The sequence below is a fragment of the Parus major genome, chromosome 17 (assembly GCF_001522545.3).
Source record: "Parus major isolate Abel chromosome 17, Parus_major1.1, whole genome shotgun sequence".
Lineage (NCBI taxonomy): Eukaryota > Metazoa > Chordata > Aves > Passeriformes > Paridae > Parus > Parus major.
In genome coordinates this window covers 10444888-10459734 of record NC_031785.1, presented here as the reverse complement: position 1 = coordinate 10459734, position 14847 = coordinate 10444888, and the positions used below count along the sequence as shown (strand labels likewise).

General features: G+C 44.7%; 1 protein-coding gene across 5 annotated transcripts in view; it reads right to left on the bottom strand.

Annotated features, from left to right (window-relative positions):
• The window catches only part of UAP1L1 (UDP-N-acetylglucosamine pyrophosphorylase 1 like 1), a 41289-nt gene that overhangs the window by 23170 nt on the left and 3272 nt on the right, over window positions 1–14847 (bottom strand). For 3 of the 5 annotated variants that reach the window (XM_033518499.1, XM_033518500.1, XM_033518501.1), the window contains exons 2-8: window positions 10292–10496; window positions 8507–8682; window positions 7288–7460; window positions 6298–6491; window positions 5340–5480; window positions 4041–4226; window positions 3344–3410 (exon numbers count right to left, since the gene is read on the bottom strand). In XM_033518499.1, the coding sequence (XP_033374390.1) occupies window positions 3344–3410; window positions 4041–4226; window positions 5340–5480; window positions 6298–6491; window positions 7288–7460; window positions 8507–8682; window positions 10292–10496 (1142 nt within the window). Of the gene's footprint in view, window positions 1–215; window positions 2438–3343; window positions 3411–4040; window positions 4227–5339; window positions 5481–6297; window positions 6492–7287; window positions 7461–8506; window positions 8702–10291; window positions 10497–14847 lie in introns of those variants that run through there. The other 2 variants (XM_015644793.3, XM_033518502.1) reach the window with 2 other exon arrangements.

The window sequence follows — 14847 nt, the reverse complement described above, 5'->3', positions numbered from 1 at the left end:
AATATTTTTCTGACGAAAAGATAGATCCCACAATGTCAACCCCCTTCAGGAATCACCTCCGCTCAGTTCCATATGTCCCTGTAACCTGAAGAGTGAGCATTGCAGCCTCCAGATGCACTACCAGTGACACAATCCCGCAGCTGCGGTGACAACATTCATAGGGACAGAGACAACAAGAGTATTTTTCTCACATACAAGAAACACAGACAAACACATAGAAATCACAGTAACATCTTTATTGTTAAAAATGTTTAGATGTCCAGAAGTTTCTGGAGTACTACAGGCCTTCCCTTTGCTTCAGGTACTTTTTTTCATTTTATAATGCATACGAAAACTTTGTTACATACAGGACAGATTTTTTTTGTTAAAGTTCTCTCAAAATTGTTTCTATGTTCACAGTTTAAAATGTGAAGAGTAATAGAAAATAAAAACCCAAGAGACAAGGCATTCAGCATTCTAATTTAACTTCTCATTGAAAACAATCCTGAAAACCATGTCAGCAGCTCTGTTCTGTGTGCATGGAAACTAAAGCTTCAAGAGAAAAAGATCTTCAGAAAAAGCAAAATAAATCTTTCTTTATAGCACAGCACAGTGTAAAAGAAGTGTGTGCTTGAATTACTGAGCAATACTCACAAATACGCAATACAGTTTGTTCTCAGATATAAAACCTGACTGACAGGAATGGAATGTGTCATAGAAACACTGCAAAAAGATTACAGAATTGGGTGACAAGGGCAAATGCTTAATTTATACTAAAAATATGAATTACTGGCTGCACATGCCAACTGAGGTAATCAGAACCGGTTATTAGCCCGTCTGCATGTGCGAAAGCATCATTACTCAAGTTCACGCAGAAACACTTCACAACCAAAAACTCTGATACCGACATTTAGATGCTTTCTTTGGAAAACTTGAGCATACTTACAAACTGTATTTACTGTCAAAGTCATTTATGTACTTCCCCATTCCCTTCTCTATTATTCTGAATAGAGCTTCACATCAGAAATTCCAGAAAGCCATGGAACTTAATTATGCTTAATGAAATAGCATAAGCAGTTCCTCAGTAGAAGCTGATGCATGAAGTAACGCTTCAGATGAAACATCTTTCTCACTACCTTCCCTAACACTGCATTTAGGGTAAAGAGTATGGAACATTTCTGATGCAAAGGCCAGCCACCAGAGCATGCAGCTGACGTGTTCTCATCAAGGCTGAAACAACTCAGGTATGCTCAGCACAGGTTCTGCATCAGATGGGAATGAGCTTTCTGGGGCAGTGTCCAAAAACTGAAGAGGAAGAATCACTGGTGGGTCAAGGGTCAGGACTACCCTTGGACCCCTTGGCCAGGGCTGAGTTCACATGCTACATATGTTCCAACAACTAGTGTCCTTCATTAGCTGACACTTATCTTTACATTATAGTTAGTAACACATCTAAAAGAAAGGCATCTATAGAATTATTTCCTAAGTGAAAGAGTGCTGGAAAATCACCTGGACAAAAACTAGAAGTAGAAGCTGGCTTTTTACTGTGTGCCCTATTGATGCTGAGTCTGTCTTTTTTTTTTTGTTTTATTTTGGTTAGGCATTAAATTCTACCACTGGGATTTGTTTCTCTTACTACTTTCAGGTACCTCAAGAGAGCCTAGTCTGAGGGATATGGTATATATAAAACAGGAAATGGAAAGGAAAACTGTTGTAGTCAGAAAGGGCAGAGGGTTGTGAAATGCTTAGGCACAGCAACATCCCTACATACAGCAGACTCTGTATGATCTGCTTAGAGGATACAATTTCTGAATTGGATCTTCTAAAAAGCATGTGATTAGGGAAAAAAAGAGAAAGAAAACCTCAGTATCCAAACTCCTTCCATACTTTTCAGGATGGGACCTCGATCTGGCTGCAGCTGTGCACATGATTTAGAAACCAAACAAAACAAACAAAAAAAAACCAACCACACCCACACAAACAAGATACCTAACAAGGCACTGAAGAAATTTAATCTTCTTGAAGGCAAAGCTGATTTATCAGGCCTTGATTGGCTCTTTTCCATATTTATATGCAACAGTAAATAAGAAATGTAGGATCCGTTTAGCACCCAGAAAGCACAAATTCACACTCACATCTGAGTAGACAAAACAGACTGAGGTAAAAGGCACCGCCTTCAAAGTTACCAAATGGAACTGGGGAGCTCACACATGCGTGTAATTGCAACTGCTGCGAGGATTTAGAATCAATCGGACATTGCAATGCAATTTTTTTTTTATAATGCACTTCATAGCTGACATTTTAGTTCTGTCAGTTCTTATATTCAATCTGACAAACATGGATCTGATTTGAGAGGGTAAGGCTTCCCATTTCAAGAATTTTCCAGCATTTCCACTTTGTTTTCATCGAGTACAAAGGGAGAAGAGAACTCTTTGTTCTTCATGTACACCTCCAGACCCTGAGAAGGTGTGAGAACAGTTATTGTTAGGCTGTAAATACACAATCTCAAGTCCTCAAGGAATGACTGGCAAAGGTCAGGTACAGCCAGCAGTAACAGCTTTCCCAGTGACAGAAAGTGTTTCCGGGGTTCAAGAAGCAGAGGTGCTAAGGAACCGTAAAACCTCATTTCAGAAGCAAGCTTCTTGAGGGGGCAGCAGGGGAAGGTGTGTCCTTAACTGACATTAGAATAATCCCGGCAAAGAAAAGTTGCATTGCCTTGTTTTCATTTTGTTCTGACAACTTTTTGATCGTGATGAGTTCGCCACCTGCACATATTGAGGAACACATCTAGTGCAGATAGCCGGCTTGCAAGTTAACACATGTGGAAACATAGCACACAGTGCCCACAAATTCACCTGATATCTACTAATTTTTCACCCTGTCCATCCAACACAGGAAAAACATCTATTCTCATTACTAAATGGAAGCAGGTTTCTCAGGATCAATTCTTTTCAGAGGGACAAACTTGAGCAATGGCTTCCCTAAAGCCAACACACATAGCGTATTTGTCAGTCAGGATTCACTTAGTCTGGGATATGGGCACAAAGGAGCACAGAACCCATGGATTTTCTAATTTGGATATTCTGCACTTCTCATTAAGATCTCAAAGTGCTCATGAGTCTTAATGAAGCTGCAGCCTTGTTGCAAATCTCATTTTACAAATGGCTAAAACTAGGAGTGAACAAACTGCTGAAGAGTAAAACATAATGGAACCACATTATAGTAACACAAAGCCCAAGTCCCTGTTTCCTTGATCTTACCATTTCTCAGCAAGCCCAGGCTAAAGAAAACACCTGTATTTGGAAGGAAATCAGATGCATACCTGCACACCCTTAAAAATGCCTCCTTAGATAGTTATTCTCACCTCTCCAAAGTAAGAGACTAATGGAGAAATCTCACACACAGCCGGAGGATCTTCAGTTCCTGAGAGACTGATGAAGAGAGCACAGGATTAACTTCCTGTCATGATTAAAAAACAGTGCATCTTCTTCAAAAGATTGTCCAGAATAGGATATCCAGAAGGATAAGACATTTGTTACAGTCACATGCACCAGACATTATGTGAAAACAGAGTGTGAAAATAAAAAGGAATTAGCAGGTCCCAAATATTATTCAGCAAAACCAAAACACCCTTTTTCTAGAGATGCCTTTCAAGTAAAATGAACAACTCATGGGTTTATTGAACTATGAGTCGATGAAGTAATGGCCCCATAGAGTAACAGCAGCTTTTCATTACATATGATAGAGGAAGGTATCTGAACTGGTAATCGCTCTAACAACCAAGGGCCAACTCATTACCCCAAGAACAGAGATCTGACAGAGAGAATGCCCAGAGCCCCCTGTGCTAACTACTTGGAGCACCCACAGTCATAAGAGGAGCAGGAACTGTAATAGACATCAACCTGCACATCCAGAGAGGACCAGCTGTACAAAAATCATACTGAGCCACACTGTGACTACACTAATTCCTGGTTTTGGAGAGCCCAGCGTGTGCCATTGGCCAGCTGGCATGGCTAAGCACTTCCAGCAGAGAAGCTGCAGAGGAGTTCACAGATTTATACCTGAGTTTTTCTGGTATCCTGCAACCATTTTCATCCACAAATTTGGCCCCAGCCTTGAGAGCCCAGCGGTAATGCTGGGCCAGGAGGGCTTGCCGAGCAGTGGTAGGAGTATCTTTGTCTGCTGTGTCTGCATTTTTTAGTGGAGAGAACTCCTCTTCTCTCAGAACTTCAAATGCCACAAAATTCCTACCAGCAAAGGGAAGAAAACAATGATCATGAAAACCAGAGCTAGTCATCAACCTCACTAATGCAACAACAACATTCGTGGGGAAATGCTCATATATATTTTTGGGAGAAGCACTGTATGCAGCCGAAGGCAGTCAAGCTAAGGGAAGCCAAGGGTGCAAATTAAAAAGCCCCACAGCAACATCTGTGCATTTCCGCGCTTTGTGCGTGAAGCACAGCTGCCAAAGTGGTTTTGAGCTGCTAAAAAAGCACAAGGAATCACTGCTTGCAAATGAGTCCTGTCACAGCTCAGAACTCAGCAGTGTTCCCATCACCCTGATTTTGTCTTTAGCTTGATACTACTTTATCTAACGCATGTCAGGAAACAGAGACTGGTCCTTGAGCTATCTATTCTAAAAGAAATAATATAAAAGGAGAAATACTATCCCCCAAAGAAAGTTAATTCAGTTTGCCTGAGGTCTCTCTTTGGCATTTATTTAAGCCTAAAACAGAATCTTCACTGCTGAATTTGAAACCTTGGAAAAATAGATTTTATAACAACACTTATGCTTAATTCCTAAAATCCTACATTCCCTAGACACAAGTACCCCTGACTGTGTATGTCACAGCACTCCCAGCTACGTTGCAGAGATTGGAAAGTGAACGCTGACGGTTCCACTTGGCCTCAAGGTGCTCAAATAAACAGTTTTCCGAGCACAAAGGGCACAAACTGAGCCCTGGCTTAACAGCACCCAAAAATGTAACCAGAGCTTCAGTTGCCATGGAAGCCACAATGCTGAAAGACCCAATTTTTCTAAGTCTGAATACTCCAATATGGGCTGCATTGGCTTTGCACTCAATTTTTCCTAGGCTGGCAGAGGCCAGGCCAGCCAACACATCCTCAGCAGGATGACCAGTTTGGGAGCAGGATTGGCACAAGCACCGAGCGCCTTGTGAGCTCCCCTTAGAGCCTGCGGTGTTACTGTCAGATTGGAGCTGGGCGTAGATCCAACTGCCTTCCTAACAAGCCACCCGCAAACCATGTGCTCTCTGGGATGGCTTGTTTCAACCTACAGTCATTCAAACAAACACTGAGAAGCAGAGGGGAAAAGTAAAATGATGTCTGTCACTAACTTAGAGAACTGGAACACATCAAACACAAACTTCTCCAGCTTTATCCCGTTTGGTTTTAGTGGTTTTACCAGATTTCCCTCCTTGTCAATGTAGGGTACCTTCTTTATGGCTACATGATGCTTCAGCTGTGATTCCCATTTCCTGCAAAAGGAGAAGAAACCATTTTATTTAGTTCAAGCCCACTTAGAAAAAAAAGCACTTGAGGGAAGCAGATAGCTCATTACTGCTCTGGATCAACTTCCAGCTGTTCGTGGGTGTTGCTCCCTCCCAAGTCATATCCAGGAAACACTTCCCTGAGCAGAGCAGCCTGGACATGGGCTCTCTTTGCACCACTTGGGACATGACAGTCAGAGGAGAGGGAGAATTTTGCATCAAACTGAAATTGCAGGCAGAGGTTACAAAAAAAAAGAGGCAACCCAAATTGTTACTTGATGGGGATGAAAACAGAGGAGAGCAGATCCTTAACCCAAGGGTGGCTCAAGCTCTTTAGGAAGGTTGTACAGCTGCTCACTGAATACCCAGCATCACATCCCCACTCTCCAACACCGAGGTGCAGAGTCCACCTGCAACTTCACCCTCTCCCACAAACTCTGTTGTTCCAAGAGCTGGCATGGCTGACATTCCCACTGGAAATCCATGGTAAAAGGCTGCATCAATGGCCACACTGCAGCCTGCACAGCTGCTCAGCCTTGAAGGCCCAGGAAGATCATGCACCAGTATATCTCAATTGACTTAGTTACAGTGAACCTGGGAACCCCTTCCTTGGGTAGGGCCTGGAGAGCATGATGGAGCTGTCAGAAGGGGGACTTGGGTGTTTGAAACTGTTTGGAAGAGAGAGGAGGTAAAAGGCAACACAGGGGATAACCAGAACAGAAATTACAGAGTGGGAAACAGCAACACCCAGTCTTGGGGGCATTTCTGGGCTGCACAGCTACCTACAAGGTCTGCTGGGACTTACTGGGCCACTAATTCCAGGAACTCAACAGTGAAGAAGTGGTTACAGATGTTGCCAGCACTGAACATCAGTCCCCCTTCAGGGCGCTGCTGCTGTGCAGTCTCCAGGCTGATCTCGCTGTACTCCACCACCTGGTACACCCCATCCACACAGCACACCACCCCAACAGGCTCGGTGGGGTAGGCCTTCTCCACTACCTGCAGCCACAGAACACAGGTTTATGATAAAGAGGAAGAAAATCCCAGAACTATTCCAACTCCCAAGTACAAACAATCCCATGGAACTGTTGCCTGCTGATCCTCCAGCACCTCAGGGCTATGTAAGGGGCACAGAGCACATTTTGCCCGACAATTCAACATAAACCCCAGTACTCAACCACTTAATATGACAGTTTCTCAGAAGACAAACCAGTTAAAAGCAATCGGCATACTGGGGGGCCCTTTTCTTATCAAGGACTGGGATCTGGCATTAAATAGTTTGCAGCTATTAGCCTTCGACTCCCCATTTGTCTGAACAGTGCTGATGACTCAAGTAACATAAATTTCTCTTCAGACAGCTGCTGCTTAAGTTAACAAAATCCAGGCTGTTAAAGCTTTCCCCATCTTCTACAGCAGAGCATAAGAAATGCCTCCATTAGACTTAAAGGTGCATTTATAAAGCACAACCCAGTCCAAGTCTATGGCTTCTAGACAGACCAAATGCCTTTGTAGAAAGGGCTGGGTGTAGAGATGAAGCAATTCTAGAGTGTAGTTTCCTGTGCAGCTATAGTCCCTGCTCTAATTGAAGTTTATTTTCCACAGGACTCTGGGAAGAACAGAGGACACCCATGGGTAGAGATTTGAAATGCAGTGCAGGCAGCAAATAACTCTAAATCTGCTCAGAGTGAGCTGTTGATGGGCAAAGGGTTGAACACCGCAGGCTCCCCACAGCTTCCAAGCATCATCAGACCCAAACTCCCTGAGGGAAACCAGCCCAGTGTTAGCACTGCTTCACCTTTGCACCGCAGTCTGCCCCTTTGGAAATACAGAAACCTATGAAGACTGGATCTGCCATTTTCACGAGGATATTGTCCACACAATATACATGGACATACTGGATTCCACGCTGCTTCATATCATCCAAGATCTTATTATCCATCAAAGCACGGTATAAGCCACCATTGCCATCTATAAAGCAAGAGAAAAGAGATAGTCTTGGCTCATTAGCGACTTTGGGGTGGTTTTTTTTTTCTAGCAACAGAGCAAAAGCAGAAAGTACTGAATAAACATTCTTGAACAGAAGAGTAGGGAATGCTTTCTAGCCAAGAGCCAGTGATACCAGGGTTTATGTCCAGTTCTGCTACACAGCTCAGCAGAACATGCTGAACATGCACAGAGCATGTTCTTCTTTTCATCCCAGTTCTCTCACTTCAATAGTGGGACCATGGGGACTGAGCAGCATTATGAGACTTTATGAAGGCTAGCAAGATCCTCAGAGGGAGAATACTAAAGGCCAAATCTATGCAGAGGGTGGGAAAAGTCTTTTACACTTCTCCTCCAGTACAGGGCGAAAGCATATTTATTCTCTTTCTTGGAGAAAGATTAAAATAAATCTTATTCTCTGTTCATCTTCCCCCCCCCCCCCCAAACTTCTCAATGCCTTTTTAAAGGCTTGAACTGCAGCTGTACAAAAGACACCTGCACATTTATCACAGATCACCCATTTACAGTTCCTCCTGGGATGCTCAGGAGAACCACTCTGCAGCAGCAACGCAGTCTCAACTGGGCTGACATCGTCAAGTCTCTTACCATGTCTAGGTTAAAAGAACATGACAAGGTAAGACATTACTGTCATAATCTTGCTGCTTTCCTACCCATTTCCAGCTATCAGCCTTGAGCTCCTGACCTTCATCAAAGAAAGCAGCACCCCACACATCTCAGAGAGACCTCTGCTAATGCACCTTTTCCCTACACTACAGTCACAGTACTCCTGATTCTGCCAACACTCCCAGACTTGGATAAAAAACATGTGCTGTGGTCAAATCTCCAGCAAGGACTAAAAAGAGGTATGCTCCTGATTAGCAGCCTGAAACATTAGCAGAACCTTTCCACATTAACTGGAAGCATCAACCCTGACCCCCAAAGCCTGCTCGTGTGCCTGGGCTAGCTGATGGCCCATAGCAACTATCAACATACACAGCGGTACTGCAGTATGGAAGCGCAAACAGCAGTACCTGGAGCCATGGCAATTTTCCCCTTCTCCTCCAAGATGGCCTTTCCATCAAAAGTGACAGCAGGCAGCATCCTCTGCTCAAACATGACAACGTTGCATCTATCCAAGTTGAAGTAGTTGTGCTGCACAAAAAACTCTTCTGTTGGCCCCAGTGTGAACTCACTGGTCATGATGTACCTGTGCAGGAATGGGGGGGCTGGGCAATGAGAGAGAACAACACAAGCAAAAGGCACAACTACAAACTGAACACAAAAGAGAGGAATCCCAGGAGTATGAAATGAGAGACATGGCAGCATCCTGAGGTGCGCAACTGCACATGAGAGCTCTCCTCTGGAACTCATCCTGCAGTAAGGCTGCATGGGGTCCTATGACCACATCAGGGTATGATCCTACCCTGGTCTAGCTCCAGCCATGACAGAAAAGCTTTGCCCTAAATGTGAACAACATCTGGATGAGCTGGAAAACAAGGCAAAGGACAGAAAACAACCTCATTCACTCTAGATTCAAACTGATGTTAAATGTGTATAGAGACCCTGATCAGTTCACTCTGCCAGCACCTCTTCAGTGCCAAGGCAAACAGCAGTATTTCCGTTGGCTGCACGGCTTGTTTTTGTCTCAAGTTTTTCTATTTCCTCCTTTTCCTTTCAGCTCCGTATTGCTTCTGTCTCTTCCTCCACTATCCTGCTTCACTACTGTCTAAAAGCCATCTTCATCATCTACCTGTCAAACACTTCAACAACTATCAGTATAGGAATACAGGGTCCTCTGTCAGCATGAGGAAACAACACAAGAGAGCCTGGCTCTTAATTCCCAATCCCCAGTTTACATCTCTGTAGCATAGCATTGCCTAGGCCCAGGTGTACTGGAGCAGAAAACTGATTCAACTGCCTCCTCAGCCCCAGGAGGGGAACTGGAAACAGATGTGGCATCTTGCAAATAATACTTCCTGACTTCCAGCAGCACCAGGGATGATACATTTGCAATTCAGGTCCTGTATACAAGGCTTCAGGAAGAAGCACAATAGGAACTCACCTTCCATGAGGAAACAATGTATGAATCGACTTCAACCTCCAATTTGTAAAACAGCGTGGCAACCCGAAGCCCTCTGACACCTGCTCTTTCACTGCCAAAACCCTGACTTAGACCAGACACTGATTTCATAAGGGTATTTCTACATAGTCTTCATAGTCTAACAAAGAACATTTAACAGAAACCATTTCCAGACACATCTGCAGTGCCTTCCTCTCACCCACCACATCCCATAGGGAATTCACATTTTGCACTTTGCCCAGAGCTCATCTCTTTTGAAAGCCAGAAGCAGCCGGCAGAACTGGCAGCTGTAAACAGTGACAGCAGGAGGTGGCCTGAACACAAAGGAAGAGGTTTTTTTGCAGAGATTAAGGACAAGGGCAAGAAGAAAGGCTTGGAAGGCAAGCTCTAGGTTGCCCTCCATGCAGGAACTGGAGAAAACAGAAATGCATGAAACTGGAAAGTGCCATTTACAGTGTTGCCAGTAGCTGCTTAGAAAGCCAGCAAGGTAGAGCAGTTAGGGTTGTGGTCAGTGATACAAAGGTAGTACTCAATCCCTCAGGTCTGCAGACATGGACCTGCCATCTCCCATCCCTCTGCACTCTCCTTCAGCTACTGCCATCGAAAATCCTGCCAACAAAAGGTTCCCCTCAATCTGTCCTTGTACGGTGCCCAGATCAGTGCTTCTTGGAGGCAACATGGGCAAGACTGGAATGCACAGAGACCGGCACAGCAGGTCTGGCCTTAGGTCACCTACCAGGGAATGGCACACTTGCAGTGGTGTCTCTTGCCAGCAAGCTGCTCCACTTTGCGGATTCTTTCTGCTTGGATCTGATACAAGTTCTTGCCGCTGGGCAACCCCACGTTGTACATGCCCTTGGGGTAGCTGACTCCCAGGCGGGTTCCTTGTCCTCCAGCCAGGAGCAGCACTGCCACCTTGTTCTGTGAGATCTGATGTAAACCTGTACAGGAAAAGAAGCCCAAAGGAACATAAGAACCTCCAAAGCAATTAACACCCCATCTTCTTCTCCTGAGCCTTTCTGCAGAGCTTGGACAACAGCCAGGAGCTGCCATTTCAATGTTGGTAGCTCAGAGAGAAATATGCCAGTGCACCCACAGGAGAAAATTAATTTCACCTCCTGAATGCAGCAGTTTCCTCACCTAAAGCAACAACTGGTGCAAACCTAGACAATAGCCATGAGCTGCAACTTAGCAGATTCAAATTAGGATATAAAATCTTTACTAGGGAGGTACTGCATCACTAGAAAAGACATCCAGAGAGGAAGAAATGTCCCCTAAGGTTTTCAAGGCTTACTTCAGTAAGGTTTTAGCTGACCTGGCTTCAGGCTGTTAGGAGTAGTTCTGTTCCAAATGGGGGTTGGACTAGAGACCTCCAGAGGTTCCTTATCATTTCTATACCCCAAAGAAGCCAAGTTCCATCATCTTGAGTAAAGCATGAGGGTTTCTGGAATCCGGCTTCAACAATTATCTGTACCTGTGCTCCAGCTTCAGTGGAAGCTGAACACAGCTGCTAGTAATACAGCCAAGACTGCAGGAGCTACAACTTCCACGATCTAACTGAAACCAGTATCAGTGCTCCTGACAAACCAGGGAAGTTTGGAGAACCTGGGGAAGAACCAGAGCACATAATAAACACTCAGCTCAGTCTCAGACTTTGGTCCCTGCCTTCTCCAAAGTCAGCATCACAATAATGACTGACAACTGTGAGAAAGATTTCTCATTAGGGAACACTTTGAGTTTCTCTGGGAATGCAAGGAACATTGGGCTTGCCCATGTCAGAAGCCACAGCTCTGCTGCAGTAGCTATCAGTGGCCTTCTGCCACTGCATAGCACTGAACTGCCAATGCTCCTGCAGCCAAGGACAGCCTGTGGAGCACCTCAGCCTTCAGCAAACACCCCACAGGCTAAAACACTCCTGATTTGGACTGAAAGGTATGGAGACCAAAGAAATTAAATTTAAAAAAAGTGCCAGGATTTGGCTTATGCTAATCTTTAAATAATTGGCTGTTTAAATGAACAATAGAGCAAAAATATCAATTGCTGTTTTAACAACCTGGCCTGATTTTAGTTCTGTTCAAAAATGCAGCTTCCAGCAATTTTTTCAGCAAAGACTTAAGTTGTCCATGACATTGCAGTAACACAATTCCCCTTCCCACGCTTACAAGTTTCAGTCTTAACCACGGCAGTAACACAAGGCCTTCTCCCTAAACACACCCCTTCCAAAAAGGCTGCTAGTGTCCAGGCACACAGGGAGCCAGCTCCACCGCCACGGTTCTGCTGTAGAGAAGCCTCTGGGGCCACAGGGCCACAGGAGTGAGAGCTGAAAGCCACTTCTGGTGATCTTCAATCCTCCAAGTAGGATTAGGAGAGTTCCCTAAGAAGAAATCAGTGTGTGGAGATCTTGGGATTTCAACACTTCAGGAGGTCCTTGGATAGCAGGGGAAGCTTCAATTGGTTTAAATTGGTAATGTAAAAGACATGGAGGCGGGGTGAGCTGCATGGTGATGCAAGTAAGACATCCAGCATTTCCCAACAAACCACAAGCAATAAACAGGTCCTCTGTGCCTCCACTGAGCTGCCTATAAGACTCAAAGGACAGAGTAGGTCATCTCAGGTATTACTTACACCATGAGTACTTGTCCCAGTCCCATCACATAGTTTTCCTGTGTGCTCAACTGTTTGCCAGCACAGGGCACCACTGCAGAAGAAGGGGAAGAGCTGAGTGGAGAGACACCAGATCATGGCTCCAAACTGTCTCACGCCCAGGCTTGGGTGGTGCCTGTTTCCCTACTGGGATCCAGCACAGAAAGAATTTATGGAGGGGGAAAAAAAAGAAACCTTAAAAAGTTGCCCTGTGGGACACGTCCAGACTGTTCTGCCCCATCCATGGAAATGCTCAAGGCTAGGCTGGACAGGGCCCTGAACAACCTCACATAGTGGGTGGCATCCACACCCATGGCAGGAGAGCTAGAAAAAGATAATCTTGTCTTTAACATTCCTTCCAACCCAAACCATTCTGTGATTCTGTGAAACCGACAATTAAAACATTTTTTAATAATTATTTTTACTTAAAATAATCTATAACTGAAACTTGAGCTAAAGTATTTCACAGCAATTTCAACCAAAGCTGCTTGAAGTCTAAGCTCAGCGTTTGCTGGTCTCAGTTGCTGCAGCATGGGGGGTTCAGCTTTAGGGTGCAATTGAGACTCACCCATCCGTGGAACAAGTGCAACACTTGCACTGCTGCATCTCCCCCCTGCACTGCCAGCCTCATACATTCAAGTTCTGATGCAACAGACCACATCTTATAGATCCCAAATTTGACGCTTCTGCAGAGCAGCAGATTGTGACCCAGGTCATCATTCACATGACACCCTGAACACTGTAGTGGGAAAGTCAAAGAGGTCCCCACTCTATCCCACAGCATCAAGGAACTACAATTCTTAGCCACAGCTCACAGGTGCCATAGCTGGCACCACCCCACTGAAATGTACATGCCCACAGGAGATAGCAGCTCTCCGAAGTTTTTCACGCAGTGACGAGGGGATGGGATCTACCCAAGGGGGAGTTAGCATCTCACATCTCCTGGAGGGGCCTTTCACTGCAGGGACTGAAACCTCAACTTCAGCCAGATAAAATCAAGCCCAAAACAACATCACTGATAACATCAATGATGTTGCTTTTTTTACAATCCAGCAGACTGACAGGGACAGATCCCAGAAGGGCTCCCCATAGTGCACATGAACAACTTGGACAGGGGAGTGCATCCCACCATTTATGGCATTCTCAGTATTTATGGTACAACCTTACAACCCAGACAGTTTTTCCAAGTTCTGATCTTAGGTCACAATGAAAACAAATAACCCCATAAATTTCAGTAAGTAGCTCTGCTCTGACTTCTCAACTGTAAAATTACCAATATTCACAACTGAAGATCATAATAACTGACTCATATGGCTGCAATGAAAAGATCTAACCCCTTAAAAAAAATCCACCTTATTTTCTGCAGCATATGAAATACAAACAACTCAACTAAAGAGAAAATGTGTTGGCTGCTGAGATACCCACCAATGCTGCAGTCAATCCTACTCTGCATAAAAAGTAAAAAAACAAAAACAGGCTTTGTAGGAGGAACAGACTAGTCTTGCAAGAACAGACTGAATTCTCTTATTGAACAGGCACATCAGTCCCATTACAACAGCAATCAGCAAGAGAAGACTCCAGAATTTTCAATACTGCAGAGCAGTCAGATAAGCAAAATGGCTCCTCAAACTCTCTGATGAAATGAGGTACACCTCAACCCATGACCATGACTTAGATTTCTTTAATAAAACACTGACAGAATGCAAAAGTGTTTCTGTCTGTGTTTGATATATACCATCATTCCTAGGGCTGCCTGGAAAATGTGATTGTTAAATGCCAGTGTTTAAGATCTGAAAGGAAATCTGATCGGGCAGTTTGGTTGTCTGAGACACAATAACAGCAGTATTATTTTTTTAACTATTAAAAAGATCTCAGGTGTCCCCAAGACAAGTTTTCAGTTGTCTGGTTCTTTTATCCATCATTTTTTACCATAGAAAAAGGGGAAGAGGGAAGGAGGAGACATCATTTTAGTTGTTCAGTCTTTGGAGGATGCAAAACAATTAAGCAATGCAGATGGCAGGTGTGAGGAGCTCAGACACCTACAGACAGAGTACTGAGCATCTCAGTTCAGGACGGTGATGATCCCACAGCCACAGGCTGTACAAGCCATGCAGCCTCAGGGAGACTGAGCAGCAGGTTGGGGTGGCTCACCTGCTCCCAGCCTGCTCAACACACTGCAAATAAAGGCCTTTCAGAGCTGCATCCCCTCAGAGACCCATGATCTGCAAAGCCTGTCCATGACACTGGTTCCTCTGGGAAATGCCATGCACGGATGCTGCCACATCTGCAGTGACACACACAGCAATGCCTGGGTTCAGTGGAACAAAGTCTTTGCTCCTGTTGCCCTCTGTCAGGAAATAAAAGCCCTCTTCAGCCTTAAACTGGCTCATAAAAACAAACCAAAGGAAACAGAACATCTGTGTATACCCCTTCTGGTAGAAATTCAGGCTGCCTGCAGGGCTGAAGTGGCCTGGAGCCATCGGACTTTAGAGCCAGATGACTAGGGCACAGTGGCAAGATCCCAAACACATTAGACCTGGGCTGCTGCAGGCAGTGCTGGCAATCAGCAAGGCCACCCCACTCAGGTAGCCTGGTCTTTCCTTTCCTCTCTCCTTTCCTCTCTCCTCTCCTCTCTCCTTTCCTCTCTCC